The sequence below is a fragment of the Bubalus bubalis genome, chromosome 5 (genome assembly GCF_019923935.1).
Source record: "Bubalus bubalis isolate 160015118507 breed Murrah chromosome 5, NDDB_SH_1, whole genome shotgun sequence".
NCBI classification, from domain to species: domain Eukaryota; kingdom Metazoa; phylum Chordata; class Mammalia; order Artiodactyla; family Bovidae; genus Bubalus; species Bubalus bubalis.
In genome coordinates, this window is record NC_059161.1 from 4,989,316 (window position 1) to 5,014,516 (window position 25,201).

Sequence of the window (25,201 nt, forward strand, 5' to 3'; positions counted from 1 at the left end):
TTGGTGATGCACAGGGAGGGCTGGCGTGCTGCAGTCCATGGGGTGGCAAAGAATCGGACCTGACTTGGCGACTAAACAGCAACAATCACTCTCAGACTGGGTTCCTGGGGAAGCAGGCTATGAGGTGGAAATCAGGAGCAAGAGGATTTGGGGGAGGACTCTTAGCATCCATACCTGTGGCGGGGAAAAGGAGGAAGTGGACACGAGGAGCTGAGCTGTGGTGAAGCTCCCACCAGTGGCATCACCTGGCTCTGCGGGGAGCTGTGCAAACGAGCGACTCTCTAGATTTGTCCTAAGCTGGAGGGAGGGGAAACTTTAGAGCTCCCGCTGACTGGTGATTGGTGCAGGCACCCTGGGGAGAAGCTGTGACTTTGGGAGGGAAGGCACTTCACCTGAGGCAACCCCCCTGGGGAGCTGACAACCGAGAGTTCTCAGCGGCTGAGAGGCCCATCTTGTTTCTGAAAGCAATCTGGGTGGTTCATCACAGCACTGACTGTAAGAATCAACTGCTTATGTACTATTTCTACCTGACTACTCCACAAACACCTTAAAGGCAACATTTCTGAGACCCACATCTTCACGCTAACCCCTCACATAGCTTCTCCTGCCATCGTCACGTCACACTTAGATGGACGTTCGGTTTGCTTGGTCCAGACAGGCCCACAGAGCCCTGCTTCAGCGCTTTCTGTCCAGCGCACAGCGTCACGGTGTGTGCCCAGTACTTGGCTCTGTGTGTGCCATTCCTGCTGCTTGGAATATCTTCCTAGTTTTGTAAGCCTCAGACTTAACTTTTTCTAGGAAGTGTCCTACAGCTCAGCTATACCAAAAAAGTTAATTACTCCTCCCTCAACGCCACTCCTTTAAATGCTCCATTGCTCTCCTGTTCACACTTTTGTTTCTTTAGCATTAGAAGTTTACAAAATGGCAGCTGATAAGCCACATTGCTCACAAAATTTTTGGGCCCCCCCCCCCCCCGGGGGGACAGGGAAGCCTGGCCCCCTGCAGTCCATAGAGTCACAAAGGTTCGGACACAAATTAGCGACTGATCAACAACAAATATAAAGATCAATAGATTTCACAATTATCAAATCAGAGGACATAGCAATACTGGATACAATATCCTCACATGACTATTATCCACCTTGATTGAACCTTCTGTTTCCTGGGATAAAGCAAGGTCAATATTGTTCATAAATAGAACAATTGCTGAATTAATTGGAAAAGGTTAATACCTTTTTTTAACTTATGAAATTTTATGTACCATTGCTAAATTACTTTTTAAATGCAGAAACCCACATTTAAAAATAAACTGCTAGGAAGTAAATCAGGGAGATAGGAAGCCACCAGGTTGAACAAAGCTTACCCGGAGCAGTTCCCCTCAAATACCCCTAGAACTCTGCCATCCATTCACTTGTTATGTCTGAATTAATGACAAATAATACAAGTTTAACTCTTGTACTAAATTAAATATTTCTTCTTTTGTGAATTCCTTGAAATAATGAGCTAAATTTTATTCATCTCTGAATCCTGCATTAGCTGCGACACAGCCCATGATATCAATATCATTCTTAATGGATTAATTGATGAATTAATTGGAAAGGATTAATACTTTCCTATTGATATTGTTGAGAAGGTCCCCTGGAGAAGGAAATAATAACCCACTCCAGTATTCTTGCCTGGAAAATCCCATGGACAGAGGAGCCTGGCGGCCAACAGTCCATGGGGTCACAAAAGAGTCGGACACAATTTAGTGACTTAACAACCACAACAACAAACCAGGTGTGTTTTAGAACTATCCTTCCTCGAGGCCATATTCATTATTTCATTTCATCTCCAAGAGTAGTTTTTCAGAGTGGATCTTATAAAATTGAAATTTGACTGAAATACATATGGTTTAACATCAAATGAATCTGTGTTTAATCCACAAAGTTAAGTCCAACCACAGCTTCATTCCTTCATACTGAAGAGTGACTGTGTGGTGTTTCAGGACTCCAATAGACCCTAGTGGTACTGACACACTCTCTTTTGGTGTGTGGCCTGCCTATCTTGTAGGGCTCATTGATCTCAGATTTTCTAATCTGCAAGATTCCAATAATGACCTGATCTAGAAAATCACTAAAAGTGTATAATATAAAAATAGCAAGTGTTCTTTTCATAACTGTGTTCTGTGGGCAACATTTGAACAGGTGGATGGTTCACTAACTCACAATTTGATTTCTAACCTTGTTGCTAATAGTACAGTTAATTTTAAAAGTTCTTTATCCTTCGAAAGTCTGAAGGGTAGTCTCATCTGCATTTGATAAAGTAAATCCTCTAACATAATGTATAGTTTCTCAGCTCTAGTGAGCTTGGTTCTTTTGTACTGACATAAATATTGAACTAAAAGTAACAGAAAACACTAATATTAACAAAGATTACAAAGACAAATGTGAATTCCTGAACATATATTGAGGACAGTATAGCCCAGTGAATGGGCTTTAGGAACCAGAAATATTTTGATGTGTAGATCGATTTTTTAATAGATGGAAGACATTCAGCAAAGATGAAGTCACACGGCAAGTCAACCAAACTAGAAATAAAACAATATATCTGGCTTTTATTTATAGAAAATATCCTGTGTAAACAGTTTAGAGTCAAATCTTCATGCAAGTAAAAACTTAGAGGTTTTTATCCAACAGTTTTCTTCTAACAATTATGCTTTATAGAAGACTTTATAGTGTGTCAAATGCTGTTCATCTTATGCCATTCATTTTTATGTCCTTAAGGGTTCTTGATAAGACAACATCCTTGATAAGAATGAAAAAAGAGAAAAGGGGGAAGGAGTTGAAATAAGCATCATTTCTGGTCAAGTATTTATTACAATCTTAACCATTCACTATTTCATACAATTGGTCCTTGTTTTAATGAGATACTGATAAAAGCAAGTACCCATCCTTGATAAATTATACCACCAATTTCTTTTTAAAAACTCAATGTCATTAACTACACTAACACCATTTTCTGCAGTTTTTCCAAGTTGCATATTCTTTTTTGTCTTAGAAATGGGAAATGCAAGATGTAATGAAATATTTAACTAGCACATAAATTTTTCAACTCTGATTTTCATTGCAATAAAAAATAAAAAAAGTTTTACACCTATGTGTCTTGTGAATGCTTCTTATGTAGTTCATATAGCTCATTATAATCACTAGAAGAGTACCACATGTACTTGGCCATTAAGTAATTTTAAAATATTCTTAGTTATAGAGTTTAATTCCCATTTTACAATGTATCTTCAAAGGGGGCAATATTCTGACCTGATAAAATTAATTCTATTATTTTATTGCATTATTTTAACATTTTTTTCTGAAAAAAAAAAAAAAAAAAAAAAAGAACAAGATTGTTTTCCATTGATCAAGTAGTAGAAAATATATTTTAAAATTGCTATGTAACAGCACTTCAGAAAAAACTTCCAAATTCTTATATAGAATGTGTTCCTGAAAATAAATGGCACAGACTCATCATTGTTATTAACATGCTCTTCCCTCAGGAGAAAGTTCATCCGGCTGTGCTTCCCATCACTGTTGTTTATACACGCACTTCTATGGAAAATGGTAGAAAATGTGATTTCTCTTATCTCAGAACATATAGGTTAATTTTTCCACATTTAGATGTGACTCATATAAATTGATATATTTATCCAATTGCCAAAGAGTCACAAGTACCAAATCGCAAACGGGACTTTGATCTTAGACCACCCAGAAAGCTTGTTGAATTAGTTAATGCTTCTTGAAGTTCGCTTGCTTTAAAAAATATAAACATTTTCCCCCTCTATAATGACCATAAAGTAGGAGTGTTGCAGAACCTAATATGTCTGAAATTTATAGCATAATGAATCTCATGAATAACAATCTGAATAGAAAAAAAAAAACAGTTGGAAGCACAAGCTCCTTCTTACCTTTCTCTTTGAACACATCTTGGGTAATTTAATTGTCCTCTGTCACACTGCACTCGGGATTCAGATACAGGATCCGGAAACCCAGCTATGTAAGTATCTCCCTTACAAAGAAATTCAACATACTCGCCATGGAAAATATATGGTCTGTTGTCAAAATTCCATTTCAGAAGTAAATTATTATTTTCCATTGTATCAAAAGATAATGTGCAAGGCTCTGAAAAAAACAACAACAACAACTATTTTGATGCCTTTCAGTATTAGCCATTGTATTGTTTTCTCATAATGACCTTAGAATTCCCAGGCATTAGAGCAGTAAGTAAGTTAGTTGGAACTAATACTCAAGTCAGAAAACATGTTTAAAGCTCACAGAAAGCAGTCTGTTATTTATCTCTGTTGCCTTGAATTTGGAAAAAGGGTACATCCTACCAGTTACTGAGTTTTATGCCATTAAGGTTTTCAAAGACAGCAAAAAAAGATGTTTTTAGAAAATATTGATCAGTAGTGATAGTCATTGAAATAGTTTTTTTTCCCTTTTCTTCTTCAGAAAATGCAAATAAAACATCCATGGGACAAACCATTGATTGCTGGACAGATAGTATTTTATGGAAAGGTAGAAACAAGCTGGACTCTTGACACTGACTCAATCCAAGAAAGTGGAAGAGAGGAAATAATAAAGACAAAAATACAAATTAATTAAACAGCAACATATGAAGAAAGTATCAAAAAAATGAAGATATTGGCTCTTGAAAGGACTAATAAAATTTATAGACCTGTAGCAAGATATGACAAGAAAGAGATACATCTTCACAGCAGTAATAACAGAAGACACATCACTAAAGCACTAAAAAGAGTGTAAAAGGATGTTATGAACATTATGTCAACACATTTGATAATTTAGGTATAGTGGACAAATACAAACCTCTTCCTACCGAAACTGAGAGAAGAGATAATAACCTGGCATTTATTAAACAAACCGAAGCTGTCATTGAAATCTTTCCTCAAAAAAATCGTCAAGGCTCAGGTGATATCTCTGATAAATTCTTAAAATTATTAAGAAAGAAATAGTATCACTCAGACAAAATCCAGAGAACTGATGAGGGAATACTTTTCAGCTTGTATGAGGTTAGGAGAAACTAACCCAAAATGAAAATAACAAACGCAATCTCTCACATGACAAAGATACATTAATCATAAGTAGAATATTAGCAAATAAAATTCAGCAGTATATAAAAAGCATAATTCATCACAATCATGTGAGATTTGTTACAGAAATGCAAACATGCTTTAACCTTCAAAAAGAAGCAATGTAATTCCAGGGGGAAAAGAGCAAAGATAATAATCATATGATTGTTTCTACAGATAACAGCTAAAATTAAACTCACTGAGGTTTTTTTAAACTCTTAACAAAATGGAAATAGGTGGGTTCTGTATCTTTAATTTGAGTTTTATAAGTATTTGTAACACCATAGTTAAAGAAGAATGCTGGAAGGTTTACTTATAAGATTGGAATACAAGGATACACACCACTTCTTCTATTCAGCCTTGTACAAAAGTCCAAGACAGTGAAACAAGAAAATAAATGAAAGTCGGATATAAACACAAAGAAATTTTTCTTTTTATTTAAAAATATGTTATTTTATGCCTCCTGAGAATCTTGGGAAATACTGTCACTTCCATAGGATGCCTTGCCAACGAGGCATGACTGTGTTTCACCTTTTAGACCGAGGAAGCCATTCCTATATTTGTTCCTGCTGTCCACATTTCCCTAGCAGCACCAATAACATGATGACTGGCCATTAGCCTGGTCACACATACCGCATGGCTTATATACCCTGTAGGTCCTACTAACCCCATACCTGATGCATGGTTTGTACTTAAAAAGTACGTGTTAGGAGGACTGGACTCCTGTTATTGATGATCTAGAGGATCACCTGGGGCTTCTCAGGAGGCACTAGTGGTAGAGAATCTGCCTGCCAATGCAGGAGACGCAAGAGACGCAGGTTCAATTCCTGGGTCAGGAAGATCCCCTGGAGTAGAAAATGGCAACCCATTCTGGTTTTCTTGCCTGGACAATCTCATGGACAGGGGGGCCTGCAGGGCTACAGTCCATGGGCTGCAAAGAGTTGGACATGACTGAGTGAATAAGCACACACAATAACCAGATCTAGAGCAAAGAGTAGAAACCAGTAAATTAACAGGCACACTAATAAAATAAAACAAATGAAAACTTAGGTGTTATATTAGTGTTCAGTTCAGTCGCTCAGCTGTGTCCAATTCTTTGTGACCCCGTGAACCGCAGAACACCAGGCCTCCCTGTCCATCACCAACTGCCAAAGTCTGCTGCTGCTAAGTCGCTTCAGTCGTGTCAGACTCTGTGAGACCCCATAGACGGCAGCCCACCAGGCTCCTTGCCAAAGTCTACCCAAACCCATATCCATTGAGATGGTGATGCCATCCAACCATCTCATCCTATATTAGTGTTATATCAACTCAAAGAGAAGAGAACGTGGAAAATCTGGCTCAATTTGAACAAATAGAGACACACGTAGCGCTACATACCCAAACACGAAGGTGGTGTAGTCCACACCCCCTCTAAACAATAGGACTCCCTAGCCCCTTGAAGGAAATGGTGCTCGAAACATACGTATTCCACTGAAGAACCGTTTTCATAGGTGTTGAGTGTTGAACTCTTAATAACTCCATTTTTAATAGCTGGGGGAGATGCACACATTCTTTTAGATTCTGCAAAAATAATTATTAAAGTCCACAATGAATTGCTACAGTAGGTGGCCAATGCTTTCATAACTGCTACAGAAATAAAAAAGATATTCATGTTAAAGCATTTTTAAGACAACTCTCAAGTAATTTTTAAATATCAAAAGCATTTTCTGCCATCACGTCATACATAAAATTTATGATTGCAATTAGAATCTCATAGCATTAAATACACATTTAAAACTAGCCATCATGATTTTACTTTTCCCCTATCTGTCTTCCAAAAGTGAAAGCGTGTAAGATCTGTCTCGAAGCCATGTTTCTGAATGCATTCTCTTCCTTTTTTCATTAAAAGTGACAGTCCCCTGTCTAAGGAGTCCACAAATTCTCTCCCTCTACTTCAAGTTCTCTTCTGAGACAACCCTCTCTGGCTCACCCTGAGGTGAGCTTTACAAGCTTATTGGTTGCCCACAAGAAAGTGATCCATCCTCTGAAAGTCTGGTGACATTTTCAAAATCTCATGATTTCTCCTTTTATAAAACCGACTTATGAAGTTAAAAGATGTCCTCACGTCATCCTATTTAAGGGTATGTGCTAACTGGTAACTGATCAGCTCATTCCCAGTTTTATAGATTGGATGATGAGGGTGGTAGATAGCTTAGGGTCTTATCCTTTGAACCATATTGATCACCTGTGATATTGGTCACCTAAGAAATTGTCAGGAAGCACTGTTTGTTTGCTTTCTTGGCTGCAGCATGCAGAACTTTCCCGGTCTAGGGATCAGAAACTGAGGCCCCTGCAGTGAAATTAATGGCGCCTTCACCTCTGGACCATCAGGGAAGTCAGGAAGCACTGTTGTTTTACCTTTTCTAATACACGAAGGATATTTCACTTCTCCTCTATTACACTGCACAGATAATTCAGAGGGTGGGGTTGATGGAGACAACTCATATCCCTGCTTACATACAAAATCGATTAAATCTCCATGTAAGATCTTTCCTTCATAATTCCACTTCATCTCCACGTTATTTCTGCGCATGTCACCCACGTTAACAGTACACGGCTCTGTAAAACAAAGACTGTTTTAAATTCTTTTCTCATCTTACAAGTATGAGAATGATACATTTTTACAATAAAATTATGATAGGCATCAAAAGCAGTATTTTATATTTACCACTTTGTATTATTAAAGCTCTTCACATACACAATAAAGTATACATTACTATCAAGTGAATTTATATATTTCATATAACCTCTGACATTTTAGGAATCAGCAAACTAAAATGGACTGGAATGGGTGAATTTAACTCAGATGACCATTATATCTACTACTGTGGGCAGGAATCCCTTAGAAGAAATGGAGTAGCCATCATGGTCAACAAAAGAGTCCGAAATGCAGTACTTGGATGCAATCTCAAAAACGACAGAATGATCTCCATTCATTTCCAAGGCAAACCATTCAATATCATGGTAATCCAAGCCTATGCCCCAACCAGTAATGCTGAAGAAGCTGAGGTTGAATGGTTCTCTGAAGACCTACAAGACCTTGTAGAACTAACACCCAAAAAAGTTGTCCATTTCATTATAGGGGACTGGAATGCAAAAGGAGGAAGTCAAGAAACACCTGGGATAACAGGTAAATTTGGCCTTGGAGTACGGAATGAAGCAGGGCAAAGGCTAATAGAGTTTTGCCAAGAGAACGCACTGGTCATAACAAACACTCTCTTCCAACAACACAAGAGAAGACTCTACACATGGACATCACCAGATGGTCAACACCAAAATCAGATTGATTATATTCTTTGCAGCCAAAGATGGAGAAGCTCTATACAGTCAGCAAAAGCAAGACCAGGAGCTGACTGTGGCTCAGATCATGAACTCCTTATTGCCTAAATTGAAGAAAGTGGGGAAAACCACTAGATTATTTAGGTATGACCTAAATAAAATACCTTATGATTATACAGTGGAAGTGAGAAATAGATTTAAGGGACTAGATCTGATAGACAGAGTGCCTGATGAACTATAGACGGAGCTTCGTGACATTGTACAGGAGACAGGGATCAAGACCATCCCCATGGAAAAGAAATGCGAAAAAGCAAAATGTCTGTCTGAGGAGGCCTTACAAATAGCTGTGAAAAGAAGATAAGCAAAAAGCAAAGGAGAAAAGGAAAGATATAAGCATCTGAATACAGAGTTCCAAAGAATAGCAAGAAGAGATAAGAAAGCCTTCCTCAGCAATCAATGCAAAGAAATAGAGGAAAACAACAGAATGGGGAGGACTAGAGATCTCGTCAAGAAAATTAGAGATACCAAGGCAACATTTCATGCAAAGAGGGGCGCGATAAAGGACAGAAAGGGTATGGACCTAACAGAAGCAAGCTGAAGATATTAAGAAGAAGTGGCAGGAATACACAGAAGAACTGTACAAAAAAGATATTCATGATCCAGATAATCACAATGGTGTGATCACTCACCTAGAGCCAGACATCTTGGAATGTGAAGTCAAGTGGGCCTTAGGAAGCATCACTACGAACAAAGCTAGTGGAGGTGATGGAATTCCAGTTCAGCTATTTCAAGTACTGGAAGATGATGCTGTGAAAGTGCTGCACTCAATATGCCAGCAAATTTGGAAAACTCAGCAGTGGCCACAGGACTGGAAAAGGGCAATTTTCATTCCAATCCCAAAGAAAGGCAATGCCAAAGAATGTTCAAACTACCGCACAATTGCACTCATCTCATACGCTAGTAAAGTAATGTCCAAAATTCTCCAAGCCAGGCTTCAGCAATCTGTGAACTGTGAACTTCCAGATGTTCAAGCTGGTTTTAGAAAAGGCAGAGGAACCAGAGATCAAATTGCCAACATCCGCTGGATCATGGAAAAAGCAAGAGAGTTCTAGAAAAACCTCTATTTCTGCTTTATTGACTATGCCAAAGCCTTTGACTGTGTGGATCACAATAAACTGTGGGAAATTCTAAAAGAGATGGGAATACCAGATCACCTGACCTGCCTCTTGAGAAACCTGTATGCAGGTCAGGAAGCAACAGTTAGAACTGGACATGGAACAACAGACTGGTTCCAAATTGGGAAAGGAGTACGTCAAGGCTGTATATTGTCACCCTGCTTATTTAACTTCTATGCAGAGTACATCATGAGAAACACTGGGCTGGAAGAAACACAAGCTGGAATCAAGATTGCCAGGAGAAATATCAATAACCTCAGATATGCAGATGACACCACCCTTATGGCAGAAAGTGAAGAGGAACTAAAAAGCCTCTTGATGAAAGTGAAAGAGGAGAGTGAAAAAGTTGGCTGAAAGCTCAACATTCAGAAAACGAAGATCATGGCATCCGGTCCCATCACTTCATGGGAAATAGATGGGGAAACAGTGGAAACAGTGTCAGACTTTATTTTTCTGGGCTCCAAAATCACTGCAGATGGTTATTGTAGCCATGAAATTAAAAGACGCTTACTCCTTGGAAGAAAAGTTATGACCAACCTAGATAGCATATTCAAAAGCAGAGATATTACTTTTCTAGCAAAGGTCCGTCTACTCAAGGCTATGGTTTTTCCAATGGTCATGTATGGATGTGAGAGTTGGACTATAAAGAAAGTTGAGTGCCAAAGAATTAATGCCTTGGAACTGTGGTGTTGGAGAAGACTCTTGAGAGTCCCTTGGACTGCAAGGAGATCCAACCAGTCCATCCTAAAGGAGATCAGTCCTGGGTGTTCTTTGGCGGGAATGATGCTAAAGCTGAAACTCCAGTACTTTAGTCACCTCACATGAAGAGTTGACTCATTGGAAAAGACCATGATGCTGGCAGGGATTGGGGGCAGGAAGAGAAGGGGACGACAGAGGATGAGATGGCTGGATGGCATCACTGACTCGATGGACGTGAGTCTGAGTGAACTCCGGGAGTTGGTGATGGACAGGGAGGCCTGGCATGCTGTGATTCATGGGGTCACAAAGAGTTGGACATGACTGAGTGACTAAACTGAACTGAACTGATACCATAAATTAAAACCACTTAATTTGAAACATTAAAAATATTGTTTAGGACCAGCAACCCTTAGATTCGTCATGATTTCCTTTCTATAAAATAAAAACCTTCAAACAGAAAATGTACTTATTGTGTTATATTTATGGGACACCTGTCACTTGATATTCATCAGCAAATAAAACAAAGCTCCTTGACTTCATGGAGATTGCCTTCCAACTGGGAGAAATGCAATACGGTAAACAATAAGTATACTAAATATATGGCTCTTGTTTGTCCATCTTTAAACGACGTATATAAGTGAAGTAGAAGAATGAAGAGTGGAGGTGAGGGGCTGTCACAGAGCTGGGGGAAGGGAGGTTACACTTCTAGGTAAGGTGGTTGGGACAGGCTTCTGTGTGCATGTGCACTAAGTCGCTTTAGTCGTGCCTGACTCTTTGCGATCCCATGGACTGTAGCCTGCCGAGCTCCTCTGTCCATGGTATTCGCCAGACAAGGATACTGGAGTGGGCTGCCATCTCCTCCTCCCAGGAATCTTCTCGATCCAGGGATTGAACCCACATCTCTTATGTCTCCTACATTGGCAGGGGGGTTCTTTACCTCTAGTGCCACCTGGGAAGCCCTGTGGCGACTATAGCTAACAATATTATTTGGTACACTTAAAAGACGCCAAGAGAGAATCTTAAACTCTCTCATCATGACAACAGCCCCCTAAATTACTTGAGGTGAAGGATATGCAAACCAGCTTTGTCGTGGTAATAATTTCATGGTGTGTTTGTGTATAGAATCATCACACTGTACACCTTAAATCTATACTATATGTGAATTGCATCTCAATAAAGCAGGGGAAAAATCTGTTTTAGTTCAATGTGTTCTCTATCTTACCTAAGCAAACAGGTGGTGATGACCATCTTCCTTGCTCACAATGAGATATTTTTGCTCCTCTCAATAAGTAATATTCATTGCATCTATATTCCACAGAGGATCCTGTTGGGTAGCTTGCCAATAATTCACCAATAATAGCCCCGTTTATTACATCAGGTGGAGGATTACAATTCTCAGTATTATCTAAGAAAAGAGGTTACTTTTAGATTAACATGAACTTATAATAACATAATGGCATAATACAGTTGCCCAGACAATAGTCCTTCAATATTTGTACTATGTAATTTAGGACAATTGATTCCTGAATTCATCAGAAATTAGAGAAACATCATTCAGATACATATTATTAAAATTTACTAAGCAAGACAATACAGCAAATGTTTTGCTGAAGAGCAAGTATGGGTCTTTTTTACTTTTCTGGCTTACAAAGGAATCATGCTATAGATGTTCTTAAGATGTGTGGAAAGGTAAAGAGTGTTCTTTAACCTAAAGATTATGGTTGGTTCTAAAACTGTCATTTGTCATTATCCTGTTTTATTTTTCCTTCTCCTCCCTCTTCATCTCAGATCTCAGTCAACCCATGGATGAAAAGTTCCATTTTTCTGTCTGTAAGAGTCTTGCTCTTACTCTGCTAATTTCTCTAGCATCCTTAGCAGCTTTTCTCTTATGCAATAGTTATCCTTGGTAAACATGTGGAGGTCTCTCCAGGACCTGGCCAAGAAATGAGGATGATGGGAAGGGTGGCCTCCCGGAGTTGTAACCTGGTCATGTCCTTGAGTTAAATGAAAGGCCAGGTTTATGGCTCAGAGTGTGGGGGGTTAGAATGGCCAGATGCAAAAATATTAGAATCAGGACATTCAAAAATTGTTTGCTTCCCTATTCTTTATATTGGATTAAAAATATGAATCTACAGACAGCTTCATATGCTTCAGAAAAATGGCAGAGTAGGTGCTGTATCTGTGCGTTTCAAACTCTTCTAAGCAACAGACTATTGCTATAAGCGTGTGCATTAAACAAAGAGAATGAAAAACTCTACATGCTAGGCTTAGCTCTGGATATGACACGCAGCACACATACCAACACACTCAGGGGGAAGGGTCCATCTCCCACGGTTGCACGTTATTTCTCCTGGTCCACGGAGGTGATAGCCCCTCTCACACACGTACGCCACCTTATCCCCGCTGTGATAAACCTCAGAGGACGGGTTTGCCGTGCCATTCCCCACCGATGGCGGGGCCTCACAGGTCGTCCTCTGCTTGTCCTCTGAAAGGGCACAATTGAGAGAGAAGAGACCATTTAGCTCTACACGCAGGTTTCTCGTCAGGGAAAGCTTAGTCGAGGTGCTGCTAACCAACGCATTTGGGAGGCTCCGTCCATTTCCCGTTTTCACAGCGTATCTCTTCTGCTCCCTGCATGGCGAAGTTAAGTCCACACTCTATACGAACTGTTTCTCCGTGCCGGTAGGTGGTTGAGTACGTTTGAAGGTTGGAGTTCAGAGGCAGAGGGGGAGGAGGACACCGATTTCTTCTTCCTTATGGAAAAACATCAGGATGTTTAGTCGTATAGCCACCAGAAATAATAGTCAATATCTCACAAGCACATTGGCTGTGCCAAGGACCCTAAGAAGTCTGGCAGGCAGACTGGGGTCACCCCCTGGGTTCCCACATCCTGACAGTCACTTCCTCGAGTCATGCCCTCCCCAGGAGCAGGAACTGGGTCTTGCTTCTAACCGATGAACACAGTGGAGATGATGTGATGATGTGACTGCGTTTAACACAGCCACAAGGATGGAGGTGTGATCATGCACACACGCTCATGCAACACAGTGTGGGAGGCCCTTCGTCCCGAGAGACTCTGTGCCCTACTGATCTGGAGGGGAAGCTGGCCTGTCTGTGAGCTTCCAAAGAGGGAGGAGGACCACAGGGCAGGGGGCACAGGGCTGCCTCCAGGGGGCAGCCAGCAGGCACTAAGACCCTCGGCTCAGTAGCCGCCAAGCTCCGAAACCTGCCACAAATCACAGAAAGCTTGAGTGCAAGGTTCTTCCCCTGTCCAGCCTCAGATGACACTGCGGCTTGCCTATTGCTTCATCAGACATGGACACATAGCAATAGCTGACCCACACTTGTATGTGGTTTTAAGCTGTTAGTCGCTTAATCATGTCTGACTCTTTGGGACTCCATGGACTGTAGCCCACCAGGCTCCTCTGTCCTTGGGAATTCCCAGGCAAGAATACTGGAGTGGGTTGCCATTTACACGTCCAGGGTTTAAGCTGTTAAGTTCATGCAATAGAACACAAAAAAAGAGCCAGAATTTTACATTCATTATCTCCTTTAATCTTAAAATAATTTTGTTAAGTAGGGACTATTTCATCTCCCATATTATAGACAGAGGAACTAAAACTTAAGAAGTAAGTAAATTATTAATAAGTGGTGGATCTTGGCATTCCTGAACCTGTGTCTATATGAATGAAAATCTCCTCCACTTAACTATTCTAAAATACTGACTATATTCATTTTCCATGACTGCTGGGACAAATTACCACAATAGAGTGGCTTGACGTACTACACGTGTAGTCTCTTACAGTTCTGGAAACGCAAGTCCAGAATCGGCTTTCCTGGGCTGGGATCTGGGTGTCGGGAGAGCGGCATTCTTCCAGAGGCTTTAGGGAAGTAGTGGCTTGTCTGCCTCTGCAGCGCCTGGGGGCTGCCAGCTAGCCTCGGCTCCTGACTCCTTCCTTTTCCGCTCCAACCTTTGCTTCCACTGTCACCTCTCCTACTTGATCCTCTGTAGTCAAATCCCGCTCTTTCTCTTATAGCGGTTGCAATTATGTAAGCCCACGTGGATAATCCCAGATATTATTCCCATCTCACGATCTCTAACTCCATGACATCTGCAAAGTCCCCATTGTTCCATAAGGGGACATTCACAGGTTCCAGGGAATAGGATATGAGTATCTTTGGGGGATGGGAGGGGCACGGAGGCATTACTCAGATTACAACACTGCCCATCTTACATCTAAGGCCTATTTACTAGAAAAAAGTAACATGGACGTTGGCATCTGACTAATTTTTGGTGCGGGGAGAGGAGTGTGGAATAAGTAATAAGTAGGTAGGCTTGCCATTTATTTTTTTTTAATATTTATTTATTTCGGCTGCGTTGGGTCTTAGCTGCAGCGGGCAGGATCTTTTCATTGTTGTGGCTCTCAGGCTCTCTGAGCATCTCTCTAACTGTGCTGTGTGGGCTTAGTTGCCCCAGAGCATGTGGGATCTTAGTTCTGAGACCAGGGATTGAACCCACATTCCCTGCATTGGAAGGCAGATTCTTAACCACTGGACCACCAGGGAAGACCCTGCCATTAAGTTCAGAAATAACATGCTATAGGAAATTTGCCAACAATCTTTCTCTCTACTGTTAGACCAGGGCTGTTAGGCACCACTGCAAAAGTTTAGAAAGAATGTTTTTAATAAAAGAAAGTAAAATCATTGTTCAGTGCAATTAGAGAACACTGGCTGTTTGGAGCAATCCTACTACACAACCCCTGGTCACTCAGTTTTCGTTCTTCCCAGCAACTGTTTCAAATCGTCACTACTCTCTTCCAAGATTTCCTTTCCTGCCTTTCTCCTGCCTGTTAGTAATGGCTGTATTTTCTACACTACAGAGAAAACAGAGACTATCAAGCCCTTTATATGTCCCCATCCCTCCCAATCCTCCAACTCCTGCCTATCTTTTAAGGCCCAGATCAGACATTATCCACCACCTCTGTACATGTGGTCCCACAGCATCAGTCAGAACCTTCAGTGTTTGTTCGAACACCTTATACCTGACTTTATGATACCATTTTTCACATTGTATCAATTACTCTCTTGTATCTCTTTCTTCTGCTAGACCAGAACTTTCTTCATGGAACACTGCAGTGTGATTACATGACTATTGAATTGCTGTCTCCTAACAGGTAATCATCCCACCTGCCGGAACACAGCCAGTGACACACATGAAACCATAGATGGCCCAGGAGAGGGCAGCTCATACAGCATGACTTCAGTTTCCCTTTTCACTCTTGGTAACTTCGTGCTGCTTTTTCTGCACTTTGTCCCACTATTTTGAAGTCTGTTTTCACATCAGGGAATATATGGCCCAGAAATAAGAAAGTACCTTTACAAGGCTGCCACCTGGCACAACTGATCTAGTTAATTCCCAATAAGAAAAACTATTCATTACAATAAAAGATTTGCAATTTATTACACACTTTTAACAATATATTTAAAAGCTATATCCACTCTACAGACTAACATAAAAATTAAGCATATTAATATATACTCAGATTAAATGTATTAAAGATTGCTGAAAATAGCAGTAATTTAAAAGACAATATTTATTTTTAAAAATAGAATTAGAAGAATGCTTACATATCATCAGAGACATTTTTATAGAAATTAAAGCTGATTCAGATATAATATTTTATTTGTGAATGAAATTTTAAAAGTTACCTTCACAGACAGGAGATTCTGGGTACCAACCAAAGTTGTAGCACTGAATTAAGTCAGAGCCACTTAGATAATAATTTTTATGACAGAAAAACTGAACTACATCTCCTTCTTCATAGGTTTGCTTTACAGGATGAAAATAACCATTTTCAATTACTCTTAAGGAAGAGCATTTTAATTCTAAAAGTGAAAGAACAAATAAAAAACAAAGACATGTTATTTTTCCTGCTAGAACAAAATCCACTTACTACTTACATGCCAATCTGAATTCGAATTCAGCAACTTTGCTATTATCCACAGCAAAGCTTGTCAATTTATACATTTATTAAATATTAATAAACTCATTTTAAGTATCTGAGCTAAAAGGATTTTTTCTTCTTTGAGAGCTTGAAATGAGGAAAGCCTACTGTCAAAATCAGAAGCAAAAAAAGCAAAATTATGGAAAAAGGAACATAATTAGCCTAACAACTTGCACCCGTCTCTGGGAGGGACTTTTTCACAGTGAAAGCAGCTGTCTTCAAAGGGAGAACCTACTGGTACATTGTGGGGTGAGGGCCCATCCGTACGGGTGACACTCCGCCTCCTCTGTCCTCTGCCCAGAAGCTGTGTGGTACCCAGAGGCACACTCGTATCGTACTCTGTCCTTCACTTTGAATGTTTTCTGTGTTGTGGAATAACTTCCATGATGCAATTCAGGGGCCAAACATGTTTCTAAAAAAAAAAAATTAAAGTAATTTGTTTTATGGACTTCATCCCTGAATATAGAATATTAAAAGGAAATCTCAAAAACTTTTCAACTTTTATTTACTTTGAATCTTAACAAACATATAACAGAATCAACTCTCAGCAAAACTGAAAAATAATCAAAGTTTGTCTTTGTCTCTTCAGTCCCTTTTTTCATGCACTCTGTGTCCTAACCCTACTGGTCTTCCATCCTTCGCATTCTACTCTGGAGTATTTGGCCAAAGGCCACAATTCAACAGAAGGCTTGTGCATTAACAAGTTTTTGATGATGTCCCATCTGCAAGTTTGTATAATTTAAATAGCTAACACCACACTAACTACATGTATATAGATAGATAGGTAGATACATCAGTTCAGTTCGGTTCAGTTCAGTCGCTCAATTGTGTCCAACTCTTTGCGACCCATGGACTGCAGCACCCCAGGCATCCCTGTCCATCACCAACTCCCAGAGGTTACACAAAGTCATGTCCATTGAGTCGGTGATGCCATCCAACCATCTCATCCTCTGTCGTCCCCTTCTCCTCCTGCCTTCAATCTTTCCCAGCATCAGTGTCATTTCAAAGGAGTCAGTTCTTCGCATCAGGTGGCCAAAGGATTGGAGTTTGAGCTTCAGCATCACTCCTTCCAATGAATATTCAGGACTGATTTCCTTTAGAATGTACTGGTTGGATCTCCTTGCAGTCCAAGGGACTCTCAAGAGTCTTCTCCAATACCACAGTTCAAAAGCATCAATTCTTTGGCGCTCAGGTTTCTTTATGGTCCAACTCTCACATCCATACATGACTACTGGAAAAACCGTAGTTTTGACTAGATGGACTTTTGTTGGCAAAGTGATGTCTCTGCTTTTTAATATGCTGTCTAGGTTGGTCATAGCTTTTCTTCCAAGGAACAAGCGTCTTTTAATTTCATGACTTGCAGTCACCATCTGCAGTGATTTTGGAGCCAAAAAAAAAAAGAAAGTCAGCCACTGTTTCCACTGTTTCCCCATCTATTTGCCATGATGTGATGGGACCAGATGCCATGATCTTAGTTTTCTAAATGTTGAGTTTTAAGCCAACATTTTCACTCTCCTCTTTCACTTTCATCAAGATGCTCTTTAGTTGTTTGCTTTCTGCCATAAGGGTGGTGTCATCTGCATATCTGAGGTTATTGATATTTCTCCTGGCAATCTTGATTCCAGCTTGTGCTTCATCCAGTCCAGCATTTCTCTCTCTTTATATATATATATATACATATATATATATATACATACATATATATATACACACACACATATATTCAAATGATTGCTTTCAATTTATCTGATATTGGCTTTCAGAATAAAGTACTGTGCATTATTTCAAATTCTTGTCTAATGAAGGAAATCATTTATATATGTTTCAAAAAGCAGGTTCATTAAGGTTCTTTCCTTTTATCTTACATAAATTTTTTTTTTTTTTACTAGCAGAAAGTAGGAATTCCTGGAGTAGGTGTGCTGTGGAAGATGGGGTCCCTTGGATGAAGGAAACATTTGAAGGAAACAACACAATAACTTCCTGCATTGGCAGATATACTGGAAAATAAACTGTATTTCAATAAAAATACCTGTCACTATAAGAAAGCACTAAACTGACTAAATTCCCAAGCTCTTGTCTTCAGGTTTAGGAGATGATTCTTAAACACGTACCATGTTCTTTGCTACAGGTTGGCTGGGAAGACCACCCATCAGCAAGGCATTGAACCACTTCTTCATCCTGCCCTGCCATGGTTTTGTATCCTGATGCGCAATGATAGCGCATGTTCTCTTGTATTTTGTAAGATAATTTTGAATCAAAGATGTAACCATTCTTCAAGTCAGGCTTAGGGCACTTTTCTGTGGGGAGAAAAATATTTCTTTTCTAAATTGATGAAATTAAGCTTTATTTTTCAAAAAGTTGTAAAACTAACAATGCAAAAGTTTAATGTTATTCTTGGAGTTTTAAGGAGAAAAAAATTCACTTTTTTTGTGAATGTTAAGGAATTCACAATTCCTTGATTTAATTTAATTTTTGAAGTATCTCTTTAAAACCTGATCCAGTTTGATACTGAAATTCTTGGTATGCACTGACTTTGATTTTCACAGTCATCCCCACCCCTACCTCACCTACTTTAGAAAATATATCCAGAGATCTGCTTTTAATTATCATTAATGGGAAATAGAAGGATTTTCTTTTAGGTTTACTTCCTAATACTTTTGAGTCCACTGCATTTGATAATTTTTAACATCATGTAGCTAAAGCACATGTACTTACTCTGTGAATCCTTATATAATCCTGCAGACAATTTATTGTGAAAATTGTGTTCATCTATTTTTTCAGCCTCTGATTGCCTACGAGCACAGTAAGACTCCTTAGTCAGTCTATGTAGACTGTGACTGAGTCACAGACATGCCACTTCAAGTTCACAGAGCTAATTTTTAGTAAATACTTGGGACAGTGATATGTTGAATGGGACATTTATCTTAGCATTGAATGCAGTTCAATCAGTTTTTGAGCATGATTAATGGACCCTCATAATAAACCAATTCAGAAAGGTGAAAGAGATTTGTCCAAGGTTAGTATTGTTTAGATATGTCATACTTTCTGAGTGGAAGCACTCTATACAGATTATCTCACTGAAGTTTCGTGATTTCCATTTTATAGATGAGAAAGTCCGGCCCAGAATGTTTAAGCCACTTCCCAGTGGTAGAGCCGGATCCACTAGAGCAGTCTGGCCGCAGAGGGTATGTCTCAACCCTGACCCTGCCGTGTTGACCCTCTTCATCCTCTTCTAGCTCCTACTTCACTGCTCTCACAACATCTCATCTCAGATGTTTAATTTACTTTTATCCTCTAGTTATGAATGAGGTTCATTTATTGCAGTTAATCTATGATCTGTGTTAACACTAAAAAGTGTAACGCTTAAATTGGTGGTCTGTCCACAAGTCATGGAATGGATAATTATCCCACATGGGTATGTTTACTGGACATATCAACCACTGTAAATAAACATCTAAATGAAACTGACTCAACCAAAGCCGCTTACTCTGCAAAACAGAGCTTGGGAACTGTGTCAACAGAGAGAGGTCACCTGACCCCCTGGAAACCAGCTGATAATCTCTGGTGTTTCTAGTGTGGCCTGACATGAAATATTGGGTTCTGCCAATCAGATTTCCTTTCCACGAATTTGAACTCAAAAATTAAGAAAAATAGATTGTTCAACGGATATTATGCAAGGAGAAGTCATACAAAGGAGAGGGGAGTCTTTCAAATGATAAAATACTAGAGTAACAACCTTATACTTCCTAAGGCCAGCATCAGATATTTTTCTGGCTCCCGCAAAATTCTCTGTATAAGTCCCTTATTCCTCAAAGTAACTAGATGGTGTGTCTGTTCCTTGCCATGTGATGATAACAATTTAAATAATTGCCCTTATTCTCTTCCTAGAGTATTATTAAGAACAGATAAGGGGGCTTCCCTGGTGGCCTAGCTGTAAAGAACTCAGCTGCCAGTGCAAGAGACATGGGCTTGATCCCTGATCTGGGAAGATCCCACACGCCGAGGAGCAACTGAGCCCACGAGCCACCACTTGAGCTTGTGGTCTAGAGCCCAGGAGCCTCAACAGCTGAGCCCACGGGCCACGACTACGGATGCCTGTGTGCCTAGAGCTCACGCTCTGAAACAAGGGAGGCCCCCTCGATGAGAACGCCACGCACCAGAGCTAGAGAGTAGCCCCTACTCACGGCAGCTAGAGAAAGCCCAGGCAGCAAGACCCCGCACTGCCAAAAATAACACTGCTTTTAGAAAGATAAAGAAGACAACATGTTAATGAAAAACATGATTTATAGAATTTCAGAATATGCTTTCATTTTGTAAAAAAGACCGAGGGCCGATAATTTTGTCCTTACCTACCGAAAGGTTCAGATACCTGCCCTCTGGGGCCCCTAGTTTTACCAGCTAAGCTGTTTGTGAGTTATCACGTGAGAGCGGCCCCACCACTGACTTACTGAAGCACCGTGGTTCTGGAGACCAGCCTGCCGCCGTACACGTGGTCCGCGCCTCGCGTTTTCCAGTTGCAGTCGTATAACCAACCAAGCAGGAAAATGACAGATTTTGGTTTATGCTCATTGGAAAGTAAAAGCTTTCAAAAGTATAGTAATATTGTGCAATCCTCCCATTCTCCACACTAGGAAAACCACAGGGCTTGTCTGAAATGAGTAAACAATAAGCTGCACACTGAAAATACATTTAATACCATACAATGTGTGACCAAGTGACAACACATTTTAAAATTCAAAGTGTTTGCAGACACTTTAGCCAGTACTTACTTTCTATTACTTAACGTTTTAAAGTACTTTTGTGACAATACTTTTCAATCAGAATTAATCTGCTAGCAACCCCAACTCCCAATCATCAGAATTAATCTGAGTAGGCCACTTCCTCAGAAAAGCTCCCCCTAATTTTGTCAAGCAGCATGTTCTAACAGGAACAGAACACAGCTGACATTTCTTTGTGTGAAAGAAGATTATAACCACACGCTAATTACAAAATTAGCTAGAATATTGCAATGTCTCACGGTACTGCTAATGGACAATTATATCAGCTGTTTTTTCCCTAATGAGACAGAAAAATAAAAGGAAACTATTCATATAAAATTATCTTATTGTAGAATTAAATGCATCAAATCACATGAATTCTATTTCATACTTTAAATTGCAAAACCTCTTTTGGCAGAAAATTTGTAGTAAGCTATTCAACTAAAAGCGGTTGTAGATAATCTGTAGGCTATTTTAGTCAACAAATTCCGTCTGGTGTTTTAAAAGAGCATTATGGCCATGGTTTCCTACTCTGTTTATTCCTCTTGCTGATACTCAGTGACCTGCCTGGTCTCTCACCCCTGCAGCCCGAGAACACCGTGAACTCCTCCTAAAGGGCCCACACTTGTGCACTGCCCGCCTCACTCACACTCACCTCGCCACATGAGGCAGTGTGGGCAGGAAGATTTCTAACAGGGAGTCCACAGACTGTTTTCTGGACAGTCTCGATTAAGCCCCGCTGTCCTACATGAGTATTCCTAAACTTCACTTTCATTCTCAGAAGTGTCCTTGTTTATTCAATCGTATGGTCCTACTAATTATTTATACTACCTAATGTATTCAATCAAGGGCTTCCCAGGTGGTGCAGTGATTAAAAAAAAAAAATCCACTTGCCAATGCAGCAGATGCAAGAGATGTGGGTTCAATCCCTGGGTCAGGAAGATCCCCTGAAGGAGGAAATGGCAACCCCCTCCAGTATCTTTCAACCAAAGAATAAATTAGGATAAAAATCAAGGCATCAAGAATCAAAAATCTTGCTGATGATTTGTGGTTTGTTCTTTTTCAAATTTCCCACATTAAGCTCTCACTGTAAGGATAGAGTCTTGCCTGGAAAATCCCATGGACGGAGGAGCCTGGTAGGCTGCAGTCCATGGGGTCGCTAAGAGTCGGACACGACTAAGTGACTTCACTTTCACTTTTCACTTTCATGCATTGGAGAAGGAAATGGCAAACCACTCCAGTATTCTTGCTTGGAGAATCCCAGGGAAGGCAGAGCCTGGTGGGCTGCTGTCTATGGGGTTGCACAGAGTCGGACACTACTAAAGCAACTTAGCAATAGCAGTAAGAATAGAGAATTAAAATTATACAAGCTTAGCAGTGTTAGGAATGGATTCTACTCTAAAGCTAGAATTAAGGTTAACTTAACTTCAAATGGGGAGAAGGCAATGGCACCCCACTCGAGTACTCTTGCCTGGAAAATCCCATGGACGGAGGAGCCGGGTAGGCTGCAGTCCATGAGATCGCTGAGAGTCAGACACAACTTAGCGACTTACTTTCACTTTTCACTTCATGCATTGGAGAAGGAAATGGCAACCCACTCCAATATTCTTGCCTGGAGAATCCCAGGGACGGGGGAGCCTGGTGGGCTGCCATCTGTGGGGTCGCACAGAGTCGGACATGACTAAAGTGACTTAGCAGCAGCAGCAACTTTAAATGGTGATATTTTAGCCTAAAATATCCTTTAAGGTATTTATATCCTGGTCTCTTATGCCCTCAAAACTAGAGATGCTAAAGGTTTTTTTTTTTTGTCTTGTTTTGGATTTCTAAGTTATGTTAGTTTAGGAATAGTTTAGTAGTTTTTCCCAAAGCAAAAAGTTTGTCTAAATATTATTACAACTTATAAGAATCTTTTTTATAATATTGATACATAAAAATGAAAGACTATATTCAAATTTCAAGAGAAGTAATGTTAGAATTTCTATTTATAATTTTTTTAGAGAATAAAGAATGTTAAAAATTAGTTTTACCTTCTGCATGGAGTTCTCCTGAGATGATTAATATGATAATCAAAGCCAAGCCTCTTGACCTCATCTTCTGTGGTGTGTTTTATAGAGGTTTTCACCATTCAAAAGTACTTAAGGACTCCTCATTAAGTACACAATACTTCTCATGGGAAAAAAGTTAATTATTTACAACATCTAAGTCCCTTTGTAACAACCTTTATAATTGATTTAAAATAGCTTAGGATAATACTAAAAATACCCAACCATGTTAATGGACAGTAGTTTGCATGCCACAGACCAATTAGAACATGATCACCAATAAGGGCAACAGTAAGAAAAGCAAAATAATTAACCCAGGCTGCTTAAAATGCAGGCTAAGTTTTTGACTTTAATTTCCCATTGTAAGTCCATGGAGTAAAGTTCACTGGTTGCCATTGATTTCTTCACTACCATTGATCAATTGATGGGTTGAACTTAGGTCTGTGAGTTAATGAATCCCTGATATGAAAATAGTGTTGTATAGACTGAGCTGCTAAAGGGAAAAGTGGCCTTGTTTTGAGTGGTGATAGAGTATTATTATTGCTTGCAAAGTCTCATGTTGAGAGAGTTTGTATCCTGTGGCAGGTGATGAGACAAGCAGTGTGCTGAATTTTGAGAAATGCTTTGAGAGTGCGGTGTATACCAGGACTTCTTTAGTCTTGCATTTGTAGTGTCAGCTCCAAATTGGCACTTGCCATTTGGCACTTGGCATTTGCCCTCTGCCTCCACAAGGATTAAATCCTGTGCTGCTGCAGGGGCTGACTTGCAACACCCCTGGGAGGGAGCTCAGGGTGGAGAGCAGACATGAGGCACTCTGTGCTCTGGGAAAACTGGCAGAACACGTCGTCAGATAGTTAGATATTTTCAGGAGCTGATTTTATGAGCCCAATTAGTATAGCTCCTCATATCCAGGAGTACACTGAGATCCTGCATGGTGACATCTATTCCTTGTGACTAGCAGAAACCTTCTGCAAAAAATACAGGCTTGATTGCATGTACTCTCCCTTCACCAAAAATCACATATATACTCACCTTCCTCGCTACCTGCTCGAAGCAGCTTCTTGGAACTGTCTGAGATGCTGTCTCCTGGGCTCCAGTCCTCATTTTGCCCCAATGAAACTGAACTCGCGACCCCCACATCGTGCGTTTTTTAAAGTCAGCAATAACAGTAAAAAAACAAAACAAACAAACAAAAAAAAAACCCCACAAAAAACAGATTCTCATGACTGCCCTCATGGAGTTTACATTCTAAAGGGCTTTAGTTTAAACTACAAAATAATACTGTGAGGTGGGAAGTCTTATTTTTTCAAATTTGTAAATTTTATTTAAAATACAATAGGGAAGTGCATGAACCATTTCTACACAGATCAACAGACTCTCACTAGCTGAACATACCTGTGAACCTGCACCCAGAACAAGAGACGGGATGCACCATCTCCCTGATTCCCTCCCACCCCAGGTCATGCCAAGGTCCACTCCCAGGATAAGCGCAATTTTGACTTCTAACAGCATAGGTCAGTTTTGCCTGGTTTTATTTTGTGATGGCTGTTGTGCACATGTGCTCAGTCATGTCTGACTCTTTGAAACTCCATGGACTGTAGCCTGCCAGGCCCATCTGTCCAAGGGATTTTCCAGGCAAGAATATTGGAAACGGGTTGCCATTTCCTGCTCCAGGGAATCTTCCCAACCCAAGGATCGCACCCTCAACTCTTGTGTCTCCTGTGTTAAGCAGGCAGATTCTTAATCAATTGCACCACCTGAGAAGCCCCCCGTTTTATTCTACATATTTGAAATCCCAGAGTATTTTTTTTAATATCTGGCTTCTTTCATTCATTTAAGTGACTTCCAATTAAGGTATAAAGATGGCCTCTGCTTATTTTGATTATTTTTTAATTTGAACAGTTTCAAACATAACCTCCCCCACTAGATTCTACCATCAACATTTTATTATACTTATAAAATCATGTCTTTATTCATCTATCCACCTGTCCTTTTTTGACACATTGCAAACTAAATGGTATTTGTGTGTGCTCCTCTAAAAAATAAAGCAAATATATCATTAATTCTACTCAGCAGTTTTGCAGAT

General features: G+C 39.9%; 1 protein-coding gene across 1 annotated transcript; it reads right to left on the minus strand.

Moving 5' to 3' along the window:
* Positions 1-2,570: 2,570 nt before the first annotated feature.
* Positions 2,571-23,254, minus strand: F13B (coagulation factor XIII B chain). The gene is made up of 12 exons (XM_006064891.4): positions 23,101-23,254; positions 20,765-20,965; positions 18,428-18,613; positions 16,552-16,728; positions 16,021-16,197; positions 12,885-13,064; positions 12,611-12,796; positions 11,534-11,716; positions 7,517-7,717; positions 6,497-6,679; positions 3,938-4,151; positions 2,571-2,786 (listed from the first exon to the last, which is right to left on the minus strand). The coding sequence occupies exons 1-12, from the start codon at positions 23,162-23,164 to the stop codon at positions 2,753-2,755; spliced, it is 1,986 nt and encodes a 661-aa protein (XP_006064953.4). The 5' UTR covers positions 23,165-23,254; the 3' UTR covers positions 2,571-2,752.
* Positions 23,255-25,201: the final 1,947 nt, after the last annotated feature.